General features: G+C 46.2%; 1 protein-coding gene across 1 annotated transcript; it reads left to right on the top strand.

The window, feature by feature from the left end:
• Positions 1 to 8830: 8830 nt before the first annotated feature.
• btg1 (B-cell translocation gene 1, anti-proliferative) lies at positions 8831 to 15527 on the top strand. The gene is made up of 2 exons (XM_077006805.1): positions 8831 to 9251; positions 11664 to 15527. Exons 1-2 carry the CDS (start codon positions 9107 to 9109, stop codon positions 12047 to 12049), a joined length of 531 nt encoding a protein of 176 aa, XP_076862920.1. The 5' UTR covers positions 8831 to 9106; the 3' UTR covers positions 12050 to 15527.
• The last annotated feature ends 4804 nt before the right edge of the window (positions 15528 to 20331 follow it).

Genomic DNA, 20331 nt, shown 5'->3' with positions numbered 1-20331 from the left:
TTGGGAGATGGTGAATGTTAAAATGAGTTATTTTGCTAATGACTGTGTTTTGAATGGGTAATTATGATTTTTATAGTCTGATGCTTGTGGACACTGGGTAGAGGGTGAATCAGACTCCAGCTACGAGAGCTCACACACCAACAGGCAGTGAACTTGCTCAGTAGACTGAGATCAGTTACCAAACATAACACAATTTGCTGGTTGAAATCTAATTTTAGCAGAACACACCTCTAGCTGTGTGTTGATTACAGTATGAAGCAAGAGTATAGTGCCCAGTGCTCTTAAATTTAAGTGCCAGTCACAGTTGAAATGATAAAGTATGGAGTAAAGTATATAAAATAAAAAAAATAAAGTGTAAAGAGGTTAAAGTATGTCCGTAGAGGTAACAGGGTAGGTCATACTACCTTTAATTATATAATGACCCATTCATAGGCAAGCTCCTATATTGTCCATTACTGTATGTTTGTACATGTGTCAAAGACCTTGGGGGTTAGACCTGTGGGTCATACTGAAAACCTTTCATTTTCTAATGACACCTTCCTAGAGGGCCTCCTGAATTATTCATTACTCTGTACATGTGTGTGTGTTTCTGTGAATGTGTGTCTACATGCTCAAGTTGAGCTATTTTACAACTATCTCATCAAATAGCTGCCACTCCTCATCATGCTTGTGTGTTAGTGTGTGCACCTGCACGTGTTTGTGTGTGTGCACGCATGCACGTGTGTGTGCATGTGTGTGTGTATGTGTGTGTGTGTGTGTGTGTGTGTGTGTGTGGCCCTTGTGTCTGTCTGTCACACATGGTAGCGGCTGCTCCCACTCTGAGCCTCAGTCTAACTCCTCTGGGTCCAAGAAATGAATATTTATTGATGTTCTGTCACTTAGAAACACTTTATGGGATGGATGTTTACTGTGAGGTCATCAGCTAGAGACAGAGAGGAGGAGAGAGAGAAAGGGAGAGAGAAAGAGACAGATAGAAAGAAGGGGAGAGAAGGGCAGAGGTGATTGAAGAGTGTGTGAGAGTGTGGTCCTTTTAAGGAATCCTGGACATGACTGGCATCTAATCCCACTTTACGCTTTCAAACACACACACACACACACACACACACACACACACAGTAGAATAAACAATACCACAGGTCATTTTTTTAAGTGCTGGTAAAACCATGTTTGATTGGATGGAGGGCCGCATCAGATGAAAGTGATGATGAAATCTCACTAAATTCCTTTCTTCCTTTCCCTTTTCTATCTGTTATGAAGTTGTTTAATTCCCATGCTGTGCCTGTGTTTTTTACACAATGAGACATCCACAGCCGAGATCAGATTAGACTGCAGGAAATGAGTGTCCTCGTATGACGTCAGTCAAACTGGGCGCAGAGGAAGGAACCAGCCTGGACCTGCTGACTACACTTCACATACTCAAACCTTTATCCTACCCCATAAAGCCTTTACCCCTCCACACCACCAGGGGGTGCTACAGTTAGCCCTTCTCTGTCCTCGTGACTCACTGGGGGCTGACACAAGCGGAAACCTAATCCAAAGGGGGTGAACAGGAACCTCACCCCGGAGCTCCGATCGCCGAGACGAACTCATTACAGAATGCTTAGGGACATGTCTTCAAAAAACACTTCGATGCTAATAGGGTGCGTTCTGTCCTGTAGAAAAAAGGGAGCTGGGTTTGGCAGAAGAAAGCGCTGGTGCGCTGATGACATCTCCAGACCCAGGGCAGTCCCCCCCCCCCCCACCCCCACCTTCCGGCCCCATTCGAGCGCCGGGTAACACGGCTCTTCACATCACATGCTCCTCTCTGTGTGCATATTTACTGATTGCTCCGCTTCAGCTGAGTGTGCTGGCTCACCCAAGACTGGTCCTTGTTTTTTTTTTTTTTTGTTGTTGTTGTTGTTGTTTTTTTAGATTGCTATGGTAACACTAATACATTCACATTCAAGCACTTTGTTTTCCTCTTTGATGCAGTTTTCTCACATAAGAGCTCATGGTCGGTGTTGTTAGCAGGCCCGTGTGTGTGTGTGTGTGTGTTTGTTCTTGGTTGACTGCAGGGCGTGGGTAGTCCCTTTCTCACTGGTGAACCTGTTGAACTCTCAGAGGAATACGACTTTATTGTGTCCCCTGTGTGTCTTCGGTCAGCTTGGGGTCAGGTTATGGTTGCACCCATGGCCTTTAGGTCCTGTGGGGCTCATCTTTGCTCTCTCTCTCTCTCTCCCTCTCTCTCTCTCTCTCTCTCCCTCTCCCTCTCCCTCTCTCCCTCTTTCATTCACTGTCTTTGCCTCTCTTTCTTTTTCTTTGTTTCACCCAGTCCTGCTTGACAGCTATTTAACAACTAATAGCTACACGTCTCAACAAATATCCTGTTCAGAACTGAACAGGCACCTGGTCCTACTTCAGAACTGAACAGGCACCTGGTTGTTAAAATAAGAGATATCAGCTTTCAGTTTCAACCAATTCATCAGTTTCATGCAAGCTGATAGCTTTGCTAGCGTCATCGAAGGCTCATGGGGATCCAGTGAAATGGATCTTCTGAAATCTTCCAGAAGATGAATTAATCCTGAAACAAAATCAGTTCATCTGGAGGCTTAACACCAGGGGTGGCGAATTTAGTGGCATACTGTACTACATTAAAGTAATGTTAATAATACACAGCTACATGGATTTGTGGTAGTGTGAAGGCAGTTTGGCAAAACAGGGAGCCTTCCGCCCTCATCAGCCGATAAGTCACACCCACAATCACAGCATGTCCCCATTTGTCTCTTTCGCCTCATTTAGCTAGTGTGTGTGTGCACTGGTCTGTCTATTTATAGAAAGGCTAAGGCTTTGGTGTACTGGGTGTGTGTGCTGGGGGTGTATTAAGGGTGTGTCTTGGGTGAGTGTGTGGGGAATGCTGGGAAATGTGTTAAGGGGGTTGTTGGAGGTGTAGGTTGGAGGTGTGTTGAGAGTGTGTTGAGACATAATGGCAACAACCGAACTGAACAGCTCCTGTGACAACATGACAGCAGAAAAAAAAAAACCAATGGTGTGTCTGTGATTGTAGTTTTACACTAAATGAAGCGCAGTGTGTTGGTCTCTGATTGTAGTTTTACACTAAATGAAGCGCAGTGTGTTGGTCTGTGATTGTAGTTTTACACTAAGCGGAGGGCAGTGTGTTGGTCTGTGATTGTAGTTTTGACTAAGCGAAGGGCAGTGTGTTGGTCTGTGATTGTAGTTTTACACAAAGCGAAGGGCAGTGTGTTGGTCTGTGATTGTAATTTTACACTAAGCAAAGGGCAGTGTGTCGGTCTGTGATTGTAGTTTTACACTAAGTGAAGGGCAGTGTGTTGGTCTGTGATTGTAGTTTTACACTAAGCAAAGGGCAGTGTGTCGGTCTGTGATTGTAGTTTTACACTAAGTGAAGGGCAGTGTGTTGGTCTGTGATTGTAGTTTTACACTAAGCAAAGGGCAGTGTGTTGGTCTGTGATTGTAGTTTTACACTAAGTGAAGGGCAGTGTGTTGGTCTGTGATTGTAGTTTTTCAATAAGCGAAGGGCAGTGTGTTGGTCTGTGATTGTAGTTTTACACTAAGCGAAGGGCAGTGATTGTGGGCAGTGATCTGTGATTGTAGTTTTACACTAAGTGAAGGGCAGTGTGTTGGTTGCAACACTTTTATCTGGCAGCATGAACGTGAAAGAGGCTGGTGTGCTAATGACTTTCTTTGTTGTACTGTGGTTAATGTGCGGCGTGTCCCTTCCTCACAATGCAGAGACAACACCCAGTTCAGGGAAGTTCTAGTTCATCTGTAAAGTGTGTGTATTGTCTGAGTTTCCTGCTAAGAGACTTGGTCCTTGAGCTTGTGATACATGGGTGTGGAGGCAGGAACACAGAGGTTAGAAGTTAGAGTAACATAGAAGTTCAATGTTTTATTCAGCAATACTGTGGCAGGACCATAAGTTTATATTGATCCGAAATACTGCAGCATATGTGAACTATAGGTGTTAGCATTTAGTCTATATCATCGGACAAAGCAGCAGCTGGCAAGTTGATATCCTGCTCATCATTTTCACACACACACACACACACACACACACACACACACACACACACACACACACACACACACACGCCCTTTTAAAGGCCTGGTAACAAAGTTATCTATTATGCAAACTGAGCCTGGGACAGCATGTTTCACTGGGGAACAGAGACGAGTGATCCTGGCCGAGATGAGAGCTGTGAGATCCACCATGTGATCCCCTGTGTGATTACCTCTCCTCACTGCACATCGGTCAAACTGCGGGATTCTGATAAGATTCAGCGTGCTGACAGAGTGGAGGAAGATCAGCCCAGACCACGGACGGCAGGAAGATCAGCCCAGACCACGGACGGCAGGAAGATCAGCCCAGACCACGGATGGCAGGAAGGTCAGCCCAGACCACGGACGGCAGGAAGATCAGTCCAGACCACGGACAGCAGGAAGATCAGTCCAGACCACGGACGGCAGGAAGATCAGCCCAGACCACGGACGGCAGGAAGATCAGCCCAGACCACGGACGGCAGGAAGATCAGTCCAGACCACGGACGGCAGGAAGATCAGCCCAGACCACGGACGGCAGGAAGATCAGCCCAGACCACGGACGGCAGGAAGATCAGCCCAGACCACGGACGGCAGGAAGGTCAGCCCAGACCACGGACGGCAGGAAGATCAGCCCAGACCACGGACGGCAGGAAGGTCAGCCCAGACCACAGACGGCAGGAAGATCAGTCCAGACCACGGACGGCAGGAAGATTAGCCCAGACCACGGACGGCAGGAAGGTTCCACTCCACTCCAGTCAAGCTTCCTGTAGTCAAATCACTGATCATCCACCAATTTTCAGAAACCTTGGATGAATACCTTAAGAATCTGTGAGCTCAGAATTGTTCGAACGCGAGAGTTAAGACTTGTTTCGAGTCACTTGGAAGTGATTATCTCTTCTATTGTACAAGCAGCTGAGACATGGGGGTGATGAAAATGATACGATTTCAAGGAGTGGCAGAAAATCACCAAGACAGCCTGTAACGCACATGTGCGAAAACCCCACCAGACCCACACCCAGCACAAACACATGTGCACACAAACCCCTGATCCACATGCCTCACACACAAATGCACGTGTGCACACACCCACCGGACCCACACCCTCACACACATGTACATACATGCACACCGTTCCCAGTCCACAGCTGCATAATAAGGGTCTACAAAAAGTATTGGAGTGTGAGCGTGTGTGCTACTCCTCTAGCGTAGCACTGTAAAACAGCCTTTCATGCCCGTCAGACTTTGTTGTGTTATAAAATACAGATCCCTTCTGATCTGGTAAATACACTGCACCGCTCTTATGAGGTCTGCACGTGAGCAGTGGAAGGTGAAGGTCACGTCTAGGGTGCGTGTTTCACCACCTCCTCACGCACAACTGTCTTCCATGACTCGGTCGGCACGCGGACGTCTGCTAAGGCTCCTGGGAAGCCGGGCGCAGCTTCACGGGAGCGGTGGTTCGGGTTTTCCTGCTTGAGTGGACGGCGTGACTCGAATGTGTGCGTCTACGATGTGGAAGGTTTTCATTCCAGCACTGATGGTCCTTTTCCTTGGGGGGAGATAGGAACAAAGGAGACGGGAGGAACAGTAGAGAGGACGTGAATGAGGAGGAAGAGGACACAAAGAGGGGATGACTGTGTGTTGGGTAGAGTGCTGCTGTATTTATTGAGAAAGCCACTTCCCTATTGAACAAGGCCTGGACACATTCCTCCTCTTTCCCCGTCATCTGTCGATGTCCACACGATAGCTATTGTCTTAATGTTTTACAAGTGTGAAAATAATCTGTAACCTCTTGCTGTAATGTTGTTTGGTGAAACCCACTGGTTTTTAATCCACAACTGGAACAACTGGACTATTCTCTCTCCATTTTTTTCAAAATTGCTGTCGTTAAAAACTCTCTGTATGTATTCTGGCTACTCACATACAGTCACTGAATACATATGTGTATAGAGAATGTGGGTGTGTGTGAGAGAGAGTAAGTCGCTGACATCATCAGGTGAGCGAAACTGACGTCTTCTGCCAATCCAGTCCCCTCCTGAAGAGCAGACAGGAGAAGCAGAGCAGTTCCTGAGCTTGGAGTGGCAGGTCTGTGAGGGCTTGGTTATTCACCCTGGTGGGACCAGCGCCAACCCCCACCTCTCCTTCTCCCTCCGTGTTTTCTGTGTGTTCTGTGTGTGTGTATGCGTGTGTTGCCCATGTAGGTGAATGAGTAAATGTGTGATCAGAGTGTATGTGTTTGAACAAGTCTGCGTTGAGAGTGTGTGTGCGAGAGACTCAACCTGCTTTCCTCTTCGCTCATGTTCTTCCCCCCATCTCTCCTCCCTGACTCTCCCTCCGCCCCGTGACCGGACACCCAGTGGCAGCGGCCATCACGCGTTCGGCGAGGCGGAGGAGTGACAGGTCGCTGTCCGGCGGGGGTCTCTCCCCGGGTCAGGTCACGGGGCCGCCTGCATGTCCGTCTCCGGGCACTCCCCTGGCAGATTGCTGTCCACCCTGTTTCCTCACGGCCGAGCACACCTCGGGGAGGCGCACTGAGAGAGAGAGGCCGGGAGAGCGAGAGAATAACAGACGTGCTGGGTTGATGTTATTAAAAAGAAGAATGTTTTTGTTTAGGAAAGGAATGCTCTGCGTACGTATGAAATGTAATGTTTCGTATCATGTCAGGCAGTGGCCATCTCACTTATGTAGTGAGGAGTGCTCACTATAATGATATTTTCTGGACTATGCCTGCCTGTATGTTTTCATGCCTCTTTGTGTGTTTGTCTGTCAGTCTGCCTACCTGTCTGACTGCACGCTCTCTCTGAGCGGGAGGGCTGAAGTGTGTGTGTGCACATACAGATTGCCTGACTCATCACAACTACCACCACCACCTTCTCACACTCACTGTGTGGTGTCAGGATTCTCAAGAGGGTGGGGGAGGGGGTTGCTGTACTCATAGAAAATGGAGGCGGGGCCTGTGCAGCTATTGAGGGCTACAGTATGTTTTTCAAACATGTCATGTCTGCCTTCTGGAAACATAGTTTTCTTCTAAAATCTCCTAAAATCAAACCCCACAGAGGAGGTAAATACTATTAATTAATTATGCATTCATATAATATATTAATTATATAATTTATTAAATATGTGAATCAATTAATTAATTATATAATAGCCATATACATGCATCCATTTGTCCACCAATCTGACCATATTATATACTAATATAATATACTATCTAAGAGTGAGGTGCTGTTTTTTTGTTAAGATCACCATTGCTAAATTCTGTGTAGCGTCTTACCTGCCAAAGTGCTTACTGTCACATTTTATTTCTTGGCTTCCCTGTTAGCTCACACCTGGGGCCAAGTGCCCTGCCTCGACGACCAGCTATTATTCTTAAAATAAATTTTATCTACCGATCTGGAATGAGGCATAAGGTCAGAGTGAATGGTGGCTGTGTGTTTTTCACAAAGAGCACAAACAGGTTCATCAGCGAGCGTTAAAAGTAAGAAAAGGAAGAGCAGTAGGGAGCCTCAGAACAGGTCAGCGTGTTCTGCGCCCTGATTGGAGTGACATGTCCCTGGAGTGCTCTTATCTCTGATGGAGAAATATTCCCACACACGGTAAACATGCTCGCCGGCCAATCTGGAGGAGACCAGCAAAGGCACTGCGATTTGCCCTCCCGCAGTCCGACGTGTCCGTGCTTAAAGCGAGCCGCACGTCTCGGGCCCTAACAAACTGCCTGTCAGGAAAGGAAGAAATCAAAATGCCTTTGTGTTTTATCATAGGCGCTGAGGCAGGAACACCTCCTCCATAAGTGGGGTTGTTTACAGTAGATATGCAGGCTTTCGTTGTGTAACAACAAAACACTGTGTCCACAACACAGCCACACAAAATTGCATGGGTGGCAAGATGCTGGGAAATAAATATTATCAAATCAGCAAGGAATTTTAGGAAAAAAATCTATAATTTCAATAAGCAGATTTTCTCACCAAAGATTATTTTTCTCTGCAAGATGAACATAGTATATTTGCTTGAGCGAGTGGTTTGTTTTAGATATTCATTAATGATTTATGTCTAGTACCTATAAAGAGTCTTAAGAAAGGGCATGTTGGAAAAGTTCCTTTTAATAGCAGAGGCTATTACTGTTCACTTTTGGCTGTTAACAATACCAGCTCTTGCAATAGACCACTTTCAGTTACTGATGTACGACATAAAGCATGCTACTGCAAGATACATGTGATTAACATACCACAGAATGGTGCTTTGTCAAACTAACCACAAAGGCCAGAAGATGACCTTTTATGCGATACTGCGGGGGTAGCAGTTCAGATTTCCCCAAAAGAGTGGGTAATTCCATCCATTCTCAGCTTTGAGATATGACATCACTGTTACAATTGGTTTCATCCACAGCTTCTCACTTCAGGTTACTATTAAGTTCAAAATACTGTTTAAAAACACCACAAAAAACAACCTAATTATACAGTGATAGATTTCTGGCATGGAAGCATTCATTAATTCATTTATAGTGGTCACTTGCGCTTTCTATTATACGCAGTCTGAAATGCTGTAAGTAAGAGGGTCTTATTTTTCAGAGGTAAGGGTTAATATTTCATCCAGCTCCATTTTTCTCTCATGCTCTGTTTATTTCTAGAGGTGTGACGCCACGGCTCCACTCCTCCGCCGATTCGTCACCGCCTCTTCACGTCGTGATTGGTGCACAGTCAACGCCGTCGCCGGTGATGTGGTGCGCGGGACGGCGGGGGCTGTACATAAACTAACTTCCCTTTCATTCTTTCCCACTTTGCTGAAGGAGCGTGTGTGAGAGAATTAGTCACGTCGCGACAACACAGCCCTCCCCCTCGAAATTAAGAAAAACAAAAACAAAAAACACCCCGGAGTCCCCGCACGGTACCGTCCTGGACCGCAAGCTCGTAAAACCTTTCCTGCCTTCAGAAATAAATGCCCAGCATAGACCACAGAGAAGAAAAACGTACGAAAAACAAGGAGCACCGCCGAAACGGAGAGATAAGCCCATCGGCCATAAAGCCCCAGCTCTAGCGCGCGCAGCTACTCCATGCATACCCTTTGTGCTCGCGCGACCATGAAGCCTGAGATCAGCGCCGCCGTCGGATTCCTGTCGAGGTTCCTGCGGGTCAAAGGACATGTGAACGACCGACAGCTCCAGACCTTCAGCCAGACCCTACACGACATGATGGCAGGTGAGGGAGAAAAAGTCCTCGCCTAGTTGAAAATGTGTCGTTTCAACGTTTTGGAATATGTAAATGATTAAAAAAATGTGTTTTTGTGTCGCCCGTTCGTCCGAAATACGCGAAGAACAGGCGTCCCTTTGTGTTGATAAAGAAATGATGTCGTTGGCCACATAGACGGAAACGCGCGGACACGCGCTGCGCACGCACGTAAACAGATCCGCTCAAACTCTTTGCTCACATTCAGACAATAGGCATTACCAGCGTTTTAATACTCTACGACAAACTTCAGCTGCCAGATTAAAAAAAATATGTGTGGGAAGATTATTCGTCGACAAATTTGCCTTTTTTAAACGCATGAGCCATTCCCTGGACTGCCGGAGTAGGTATATAATTACGTAATGCATAGCCCGAATGGAAACAAACTTCATCAAATGGAAAGGCGAACTCAAATTTCAGATTATTAAATTCATGATTATTAACAATATTCCAACCTACGACACGGCACATACATGAAATTTAACGCAGTATTATGCGGACGTGTCTTAGCAGTGGGACGCATTGTCGACACAATAGTGTTGTTTGTATATTAAGTGAATGTGTACCATCATAATAATTATGTAACTAATGTGCTATTGGTATAAAATGATCTATCTCGTTTTCTGTATATATATTTAAAACAAACATCACTAGAATATAAATTATTTAAAACTGATGAGATTTAAATGTTATCTTACTATGTCTAAGAAAAAGATTAAACAATAAAATCTCAGAATGCACTATGTATAGTAATTTGGTTAATTAATTACAATATATATAGTTATATATTTTGTTTGTATATATTTTTTTACTTTAGTATGCTTGAATAAAGTTAGTTAGATGTCAGATGTAGTACATGACTCAGATGTGACTTTAAGTTAAACAGAATTACAATCCACTTCCATAAAGAAGACAAGAAATATAGCCAGTCTTTTAATTTGGCATACAAACGCAAGCAGACCAGACTTTCAGGCTCAGGCGAAATGTTCCCAGACCACCCAGTGTTTTTGTAGGCAGATGTTAAGAGTCTTTTTTTTAAACACTAATGTTCATGTTTATGTAGTTAGTCTTCTTCCACTTCCGCCACTTATTTAAATGAAGGAGCAGGCACTAATGACTGTTTGTAAACAGCTGTCCTGCTCGCCAGCTGGGGGTTGGGACGCACCAGGCTGGTTTCAGTTGAGGGGGAGGGTGATAGCAGAGCCCCAGTGTGGTTAAAAGCAGCTTTTAGATCTCTTCTTCTTTTTTTTCAATAGTCAGAGATTGTAACACACGCACTCACACATATACTGCACTATGGCATATGCAGGGAAACAAGCCACTCGGCACCCTGGCCAGCCCATAGTAAAATATGTGTGAGTGCAGCAGGTCTGGACTAGAACGGGACTGCGTGTCCCTGTCAGGCCTCAGCAGGGCAGGACCCAGACTGGGCCCCAGCTGCTCTGTGGGGCTGGCCTATTTTTAGGCCTTACTAAAACCGAGCGGCCCACCCTGTCGCCTGCTGCTCTCTCCCTGCAGCCCGGGCCTGGCTGCTAGAGCAGGGAGAAGACGCGTGCTGCCCTGCTGGTCCTGCTGAACCAAGAGCCCTTGTAGGCCTGCCGCAGACGTGTGATTCACCCGGCCCGTTGCGACACCGTCCGTGACAAATAACGCCCAATTAAGAAAAACAAACAAAAAAAGGCTCCTGGGAATACTTTGTTTTACAGTATTGGCTGCTATGTATAGACCCAAAAGTAGTGCACAATGTGTGTACCTTGTTACATTATATCTTGAGCAAGTAAGCACAAACCTGCCCCATGTTTCGGTAAGCGGTTGGCTAAAGTGGGACGCCGTCACTTTAAGAGGCAGACTCCTCCCCCGCAGCTGCTGTGCCAGGGCTTGAACCTTTTGCTCTTGTTGTTCAACACCATCAATTGAGGACTTTGTGACGCGGGGGATTGTGCAATCAAATGGCCCTGTCCTTGTCTGTCACGTAGCCCTTCTGGGCACACGGTTTATGACTGTTTATCAGTGTTTCACCAACGGTTGGGGTTTTTTTTTCCTCTTTCCTACTCAGACTTTTGGCTTTTGTTTCACCAACAGTGATGCGAACAAAACGCAAATTTACGGATTCCTGCTGCTGGGTTGTTGCCTTTTTCCGATTTTTGAGATTTTCACTGTGCCTGCGTACCTTTCTGAAAACACATTTTTTACTTTTCAAAACCAAGCTGTGTACTTTCCTTTTCCATTTTATTTTGGTTTAACATCAAAAACTACCAATAGCAAAACCGTAATTGTGTATTCATATAACACTGGACATTATGAATATGAACGTCATTACCTGCATACGTGTCTGTGCTCTGTAGTTTTGAATATTGAAACCCGTCTCTGGTCTCTTCTCCACAGAGCAGTACAAGCACCACTGGTTCCCCGAACATCCCTGCAAGGGTTCGGGCTACCGCTGCATCCGCATCAACCACAAGATGGACCCGCTGGTGGGCCGGGCCGGCCAGCGCATCGGCCTGAGCATCCAGCAGCTCTACCTGCTGCTGCCCAGCGAGCTGACCCTCTGGGTCGACCCCTTCGAGGTGTCCTACCGCATCGGCGAGGATGGCTCCATCTGCGTGCTGTACGAGTCGCCGCCCGTCGCCGTCTCCGCCCCCGCCGGGACGGGCGGCTCCGCCTCAATGGCGCCCTCTCTGGTGGACAGTCACATCAGCTGCAAGGAGGAACTGCTGGGTCTGGGCCGCAGCAGCCCGGCCAAGCCCTACATGATGACCGTGTCCAGCTAAGAGGGGGTGGAGTGCCATGACGCGTTTTTCAGATAACATGAAATGAGGAGCAGGGAAAAAAAAAATTGGCAAAAGAGAAAAAAAAGCAGACGATGTGGCCTAGTGTTCAGATGATGGAAACCACATAGTTTTAAATTTCACTTGTTTGGTTGTCTGTTCGGTGTTTGTGTTGGATCAACCAGAGGCTCAGACCCTGGGGCAGCTATGAAGAACCAAGACGGTGCCCCCCTCCTGGAGAGACTGGCCCGTACTCCTGCGACCAGCCTGGGGGCTTTTACTTGCAACCATCAGTGGTGACTGCACTTTTGCTCACGTTCTTATTTTTGATTTCACCACCACCAACATGCGTGTGAATACGGTCTCTCTGAAACCCAGGCATGGCAACGACTCCACCGGCCCTGACAGCCCCCCCCCCCCCCCCCCAACCATCACACAATTTTTATTGCTAACATTTTACTTTCTTCTTTTTTTTATGTTCACTCCTTTTTCCGCAGCTATTTCGCTCTCCCCCTCAGTGGCCAGTGCACTGCCATGTTTGATCTTTCATCCTGGGCTTCAGTTGGACCCGTCTGAAGTTTTCCGAAAGCCCACGTTCTCGATGTTATGCCCGTGTCACCCTGCCTGCCGTGGGTGTTGTCATCCACACCTTGATGATGATGTTCTTGTGTACTTTTCCTTCCTGGGGGATACTTCTCTCCCTCTTGGATGAATGTCACGTTAAAAGAAAACTGATTTAACACAACCAGGCCCTCGTGTCACACCAAAAGAAAGATGTAGCAGAGCTGTCCTGTTTTTCAGACAGCTTAGACAAATGATGAATGCACTTTGACATTTAGACTGCGTGTGGTGTTTCTTTTAAATGGCCACATTCCAACTGTCCCAGTTCTTATCAGTTCATTACCCCACTTCTTTTACATTTGTTTTTTTATTTGTTTTATAGATTTTCTTTGTGAAATCTGTTCTCTGTTTGGTCTCCATCAAACTGTGGTGCATAAGGGTAGTGCTTTATCAACAGAAGACAAAAATGATTTCATTTTAGACCACAGCCCAGTATCTCAAAGTCACTGTCGAACCGAAGTGATCTTAGGTTGGAAGAAGACTTATTATTACTTTTTTAAGATGTTCTAACTCTACAGTCTCTTTGGGAACCAGGGCCCAGATTGATAAGTAGTGCGATTTGAACTTTCCAGACAATTTAGACACAGGCATACCAAGCTGTGTGAGAATAGCTCTTTGCTTGTGCGTTTTCTCTTTGGTGACATGAGAAGCATGTGGATGTGCACGCACTGGATGCTGGGAGCATGAGGTGGAGGTGTGGCCCTCTGTGTGAGTGAGGGACGGAGGAGCCTCCTCTGTTCTCCTTTAGCCCCAAGCGGTGGGGAGCAGGGCTGGGTTAGCCTACTCCCGCCTCCCTGACAGGGCAGGATGGGGTGCCATTCTTCTCGTTTCCCCTGGTGAAATGTTTTCATTCCAGGGCTTGGGTTGCAGCTCCATGCAGGGTCGTCATTGGGCATCTGGCCCCAGCGCTGGCCAATAGCGGACCGGCAGGGCTTAGCGCAGTTAGACAAAGAGCAGGGCCCCCTCCCCTTACCCTGCCCGTCATCCCCGACCCCCTCGGAGAGCTGGACGGAGCACACAGTGACACATATCATCTCCCTTCCCGGGCTGGGTGGAGGATGGGGGTCCAGGCTCCAGGCAGCTACCTCCCCCGAGCCGACCCCCTCCCCAGCACCACCTCTGCCACCCGCACGCCCGGACCAGCCAGCACGCTCACCTGAGTGCTCTCCTCACCCACTGAGCCTTACTGAGAGGGAGAGAGAAGGAGACCACAGTTACCTCCTAGCCTCTGGTCACAGTGCTGCTGATGGATTCAGGTGGAATCTGTTTACATGAGATCAGACATGTACTGGTATGAGTGAATCTGAGCAGGGCAAAGTTGGACTGCAGGGAGACTGTTCTGTGCGCGAGTGTGTGTGTGTGTGTGTGTGTGTGTGTGTGTGTGTGTGTATGAGTGTGTGTATGAGTGTGTGTATGAGTGTGTGTATGAGTGTGTGTGAGTGTGTGAGTCCGCATGTGTGTTTTTACACTCTGGCCAGTGCTGTTAAGCTACTGAGGCAGGACACTGATGATCCATCCTGTATTTGTGCTAATACCGTAGACCCTAGAGAATCATGGGTAATGAAGCCAGGGTGCTGATGCACTGCCCTTCTCTCTCTCTCTCTCTCTCTCTCTCTCTCTCTCTCTCTCTCTGTTGTGTGTGCATGATTTCTCCTTGTTGGTGCTCTCCCGATGGTCATGGCAGACTCTCCATTCTGCTCTGGTGGACAGCAGCACGCAGGCATAATTGCTAATTCTCACCGTGAACACGGGCTGATGCAATTCTTCGTGGTATGTTGATGAAACCTCTGATATTATTTTTGGGCCTACCTTAAGACAAGAGGTTTCAGATGTTGACCCACTTTCCCAAAGGTATTCAGACAGGCAGCGTTCCCCCTGATTCTCCAGAGGGGGGTTTTTATTAAGAGCGTTTTACCCCAGCCTAGTGATCTTAGCCAAATTCGAATGGACAATTTAGATATTTTTAGACCTACATGAATCTACGTCCCCTCTGTGTCAACAAGAGTAACAGAAGCCTCTTGGTTTCCGAGCCTCATTTTTCGTTTTTAGTCATGCCGCAAACGGGCTTCAGTGATATCGGGAAAGTGTTCCGGATGGTGGAAAGAGCACATAAAATGCACTAATATGTTAATGTTGAAGTTATGTGACATTGAGATGTGAAAAGTCTCTACAGGAATGTACTGCCAAACTCAGGCCTCCGACATTCATTCAAAACCCTCGTGGAGAAGTGCTTGTTAAGATGTGAAAAATGGAAGGGAATTATTTGGTTCACTTTTGGGTTTTTAGCTTTCCTTGTCAGTCGTTTTCAGCAATGACTAGAATTATTGTCACTTTCACATTTGGGGTGTTTTGCATATTTGTAGAATGTATTGTAATTGTACGACATATGGTAGAATACATACATAACATTACACATGGAAAGTGCCAATAATTAATTTTCTGAAGTGTCTAAGTGTGTTCCTTTTTGTATTTCATATTTTAACACAGATTGCTCTTTCATAAGTGAAGCCATTTGTGTCAGGAATGTTGGCGAGGACCAAAGTTGTTTTGGTAAACAAAATGAGTTTCCACACTCTGTGCTGATAGACTTATCCTTTGTTTTTTTTTCTTCTTTTTTTCTTATAAAACAAAACAAACAAAAAAATCTAAGCAACCCAAGATGAAAGGTTCTCTCTGTTGTGATCTTCTGGCAGTACATGTTTTATTGTGTTTTCTTTTCTTTTCCTTGGGTATGTTGTAATGAACTGCTGTAAATTTGTACAGTTCATGTAAATTGATCGTGGGGAAGTTGTACAGATTTCTATATTTTGAAAGAATTTTTTTTTCTCTGTAATAAAAGATTTCCTATCTTGGCAATGTTTCCCCGGAAGACCTGGTCTTATTCTTTATAAACCATCTCTCTGCTCTGTTTCTTGCTCTAGTTTTGTCTCAGGAAGCATACAAAAAAAAACACACCAAAAGCCTGCCAATGCATTGTTTAAAATGGAGGGAACTGGTGCAGTCTGGTAGCCCAGCTGTCAGGAACAGGCCAGGCAGAGGCAGAAGTCTGAGGGGAAGTTTTGCTAGACCCAAGCAGCCCTGCAGACATTTTGCTTTGTCAGAAAAAGGGATGTGTGTATATTCACACAAACAGAATGGGTAGTTTACCTATCCAGCCCTACATATAAGACCTTAGTACTACAGTACTTGCACAACAGAGTTGTTTCCAGTTTCCTCTTTATATGCACTATGCAGTACTATCTCCAGTACTGTCCCCAGTGCTATCTCTAGAACTATTCCCAGTACTATCTCCAGTACTGTCCCCAGTGCTATCTCTAGAACTATTCCCAGTACTATCTCCAGTACTGTCTCCAGTGCTGTCTCTAGAACTATTCCCAGTACTATCTCCAGTACTGTCCCCAGTTCTGTCTCTAGAACTATCCCCAGTACTATCCAGTACTGTCCCCAGTTCTGTCTCTAGAACTATCCCCAGTACTATCCAGTACTGTCCTCAGTTCTGTCTCTAGAACTATCCCCAGTACTATCCAGTACTGTCCCCAGTTCTGTCTCTAGAACTATCCCCAGTACTATCCAGTACTGTCCCCAGTGCTGTCTCTAGAACTATCCCCAGTACTATCCAGTACTGTCCTCAGTTCTGTCTCTAGAACTATCCCCAGTACTATCCAGTACTGTCCTCAGTTCTGTCTCTAGAACTATCCCCAGTACTATCCAGTACTGTCCCCAGTTCTGTCTCTAGAACTATCCCCAGTACTATCCAGTACTGTCCTCAGTGCTGTCTCTAGAACTATCCCCAGTACTATCCAGTACTGTCCTCAGTTCTGTCTCTAGAACTATCCCCAGTACTATCTCCTGCATTAACCCCAGCACTGTCTCCAGCCTGGTGCCATATTTAGCACAACAGCTACACATTCCACGATATGAGTCATGAATGTTCTTAAAGAGAAGCAACCTTTGTGTTATAATACAAAAATGTACTGTAATATGTTTGATCTGTTTAGTGTGAAATATACTTTCAGGTACATCAAGTAAATGTAACATCGTTACATGTTTATTAGATTATTGTTAAGTATTTATTATTCTTCCAATTTACGTGTGTCTTAGTTCCATCTCTGTTTTTGGACAGTGTATCCAGTGCCTCTCTTATTGAAATGAAAATGGAGGCCTCATATACTCAAATGTTGTTGCACTCTTGCAGTGATAATTAAGGAACTGTAAAGAAGTGAATCAGACCGAATTAAACTAAAGTTCAACTGGAAACTAACTCATTGATTACACTGCAATATTTTCTCGACTCAGCAAAAAAAAAACATAGTAACAAAGTAACAAAATATGTGCATCTTTAAAGTTGAAGGTTTTATGCCTTGCAACTCCTTTCTCAAAATAGAAGATCTTCTCTGTGCCAACAGCAGTACATCAAACACAGAGCATTGTGGGTAAGTCTTAAGCATGTACAGTGTAGCACTGCGAAGTGCTGACTCCGGAAAAAAAAAAGAAAAAAATAAAGTGGGCAGATGAACTCCCCTTGGTTTCCAGACTCCTGGTTTCTGAGGTTGCTTAGCAGCTGGCTGAGTAAGACAACAGTTAAACGGAGAGAGGGAGAGAGGAAAGAAAGGGAAGTGGGTTGCGGACAGGACAAAAGAACCAATGATAATAAACCGCTCCGGTCTGGAGGGGGAAGATGGTTGCTCTTGTTTGGGCAAGATCCAGAGCAGGCTCTGGCTGTCCAAACACTTTCGTTTGGAGAGGACAGGCACAGCGTGTTTGATGGAAGCAGGTCACAGATCTGGAGACTGTTCCTGTCTGCGCGTGTGTTTATCTCATAAGGCCTGATGTACACTTTTCTTACCTGCGATTCCTGCCGTCCTGAATCCACAGCAGACGTATCCCCTGCCAAACACTGGCATTTAAAGGCTTTTAGGGGGATTGAATGAGTAACCTTTTGCTAATCTATTTTCCACTGAGTGCTAAACACAGAGAAACGTGCAAATGTTCCAAAAGGCCTCAGGCACACAGAGGGCCATTTAGAAACACGGAACACAGTCTGCCATGCACCTCACACCCTGTTGTAAACAAACGTGGCATAAATCACTTTGAAAGTCTTCACTCCCCCACACAAATATGGAAGTTGCAGCAAACAAACCTCAACCACCATGGGAACTACCTACTACTACTACTACTGCAGAAATTACCTAAAAACACTTTCTGGGCCACTACAATCACGGACATCACGAAACTGCTTTGTGCCACATATTACGGAATTCTTCATTTTTCTGATGTACGTCAGTGATTTTTGCATCCAGATTTGTCAGTCTTTTTCTGATCTTCAGACCTGACCAGACTGCAGGGAGGATCTTGAAGCTGCGTCCCGGTCTCTGCATGGGTGCTGTGCTCCACCGCTGCTGCCTACCCAAATAGTGTTGAATGCTTCTTGGAAAACGTTTTGGCATTCACTGTTTACGGTGTAGACATATCAGTGCAGACCTCCCACTCAGGTACGCTTTAAGCCTTCAATTTTGGACATAAACAAAGACAGAGAGAGAGAGAGAAGAAGCATGCTCAGTGCCTTACTATTTTTCCATACAGACTCTTGAAGGCTCAGATTCCTGGCAGAGGTCACATGAGTCTTCATGCCTGTCGGGTCTACGTGTCTAATTCACTTCACCTCCTGTCCATAGGGCACAGGAGGCAGCCATAATGGAGAGCAATAAACAGTCAGAGGGGGACGCCAGGTCTACGTCAGGTCTACGTCAGATCTACAGCAGCTGAATTGCTGATTTTATTGACACTGATGTGAGGCTGGTTCATGTGTGTTATTAGATGTTTTCTGCGTGTTTATCAAACAGTGCTGTTTTCTACATCAGGTTGTGACAAAGACGTGTGCGCGTGTGGTTTGGTGCAGTTGTGTGCATGCATACGTGTGACAATGCCATCATGTTCTCGCTCGTGTTACTTTGACCCAGTGGTTTCCTGTTGGTGTAACTGAGATCCAGGTGGAGACGGGCGGATGCAGCTGTGAGGCAGCACACCTGCCTGACCGGGTAACCCTGCTGCCACTGGAGCCTCCACCCGCAGGAGCTTCACCCCATGCGCCCCCATACGCCCCCATGCACCCCCCGCTGTGAGTGTCTTCGGCATTGCATGGAGAGTCACAGTTCCTCATAACCGCTATACATGGCTGTCGTGGTGAAAACAGCCAGGTTTTTGCAACTGCTATGAAATGCATAATGGAAACCAGACTGGAGCGCTTCTTGTAAGGTGTAGGTGTGCTCTTTTGGGTATTGCATCGGACTCTAGGGTATTTGGAAAGGTCGGTGTCTGGACCGTGTGTGCCCCGACTAGCCCCGACTAGCCGCTCTTATTTACATTTACGGCATTTAGCAGATGCTCTTATCCAGAGCGACTTACAAAGTGCTTTGCATCCGATCACAGAATTCATCCCAGGTAATAGTATGGATAGGCCAGAATTCAAGATACCATTGAGTTAGACTATTACTAAACTTATGCACATCAGTGTCGCGAACACACGCTCAGTGGAGTGTGTGGACAGCCAAGGGCCAAAGAGATGATAGCTGGGTAACAAGGACACGTCTGCACTAAGAGAGAGGACAGTGAAATGTCAACAGACTCAGCAGAGATAAATGTGTTTGTGTGTGTGTGTGTGTGTGTGTGTGTGTGTGTGTGTGTGTGTGTGTGTGTGAGTGTGTGTGTGTGTGTGTGTGTGTGTGAGAGGGAGATAGGTGGCATGTGTGTCCTTAAATCTAACTAGAAATTAGGCTAGTTGCGTGTGGAATGTGGACGCTGTGAAGGACGTGCGCTTGACCTCGCGGGACGATTCTTGCAGTTGTTACCCAGGCAAGCCCGCCGTGTGTCATAGACACTGCACTCGTCTGCTCAGCTTGTCTTTTAAGGAGTTTGTGGAGTCCTCGCCGTGGAAAATAGCACCTTGGTGTTTTTTCTCTCTCTCCCTTTTTTCCCACAGGAAAAGAAAATCTCAAACAGGGGGAAAGAAACAGCCAGTCAGTTTTGAGACTGACAGGCAACAGCAGTCTGTCAAACATGCAGCCCCCCCCCCCCTCACCCACAGCCCCCCTCACCCCACAACCTCCACTCACCCCACAACCCCCCCTCACCCCACAACCTCCACTCACCCCACAACCCCCCCTCACCTCACAGCCCCCCTCACCCCACAACCCCCCCTCACCTTACAGCCTCACTCACCCCACAGCCCCCCCCCCCCCCCCACTCACCCCACAGTTTAGCCTCACTTCATAGATGTAATTTGTCAGGAATGTATTACAGTTTGTAATTTATATATGGTGGAGCTGATGTACTTTGGCCTGATAGGGGAAAAATATTTAGAGCCAAATTGTAAACACAATAACTTTGAAACACAGGTCTAACTAATTTCTTAATAAAAAGTGTTCCTTTGTGAAAGATTTGTTAAACACTGTTTAACCTTTATCAGAAGGCTTTCTTTTTTAGATAAGTGATATAAAATGGCCTACAGGGAGAGGAGAATGGCCGAGAACTTTACAGAGCTCAACACGTGGTACATTTAAAGCCCTCTGCTCATAAACAAAAACAACCACACATGCGATTGCAAGCCTGCGTTTTTCTGAGAAGTGAGAGAGTCAGCGCTTCAGCTGTTTCCTGTTTTCTGTTGA

Source organism: Brachyhypopomus gauderio, chromosome 5 (genome assembly GCF_052324685.1).
Source record: "Brachyhypopomus gauderio isolate BG-103 chromosome 5, BGAUD_0.2, whole genome shotgun sequence".
Lineage (NCBI taxonomy): Eukaryota > Metazoa > Chordata > Actinopteri > Gymnotiformes > Hypopomidae > Brachyhypopomus > Brachyhypopomus gauderio.
Note: the sequence above shows the minus strand (reverse complement) of the source record. Positions and strands in the feature narration are given on the sequence as shown.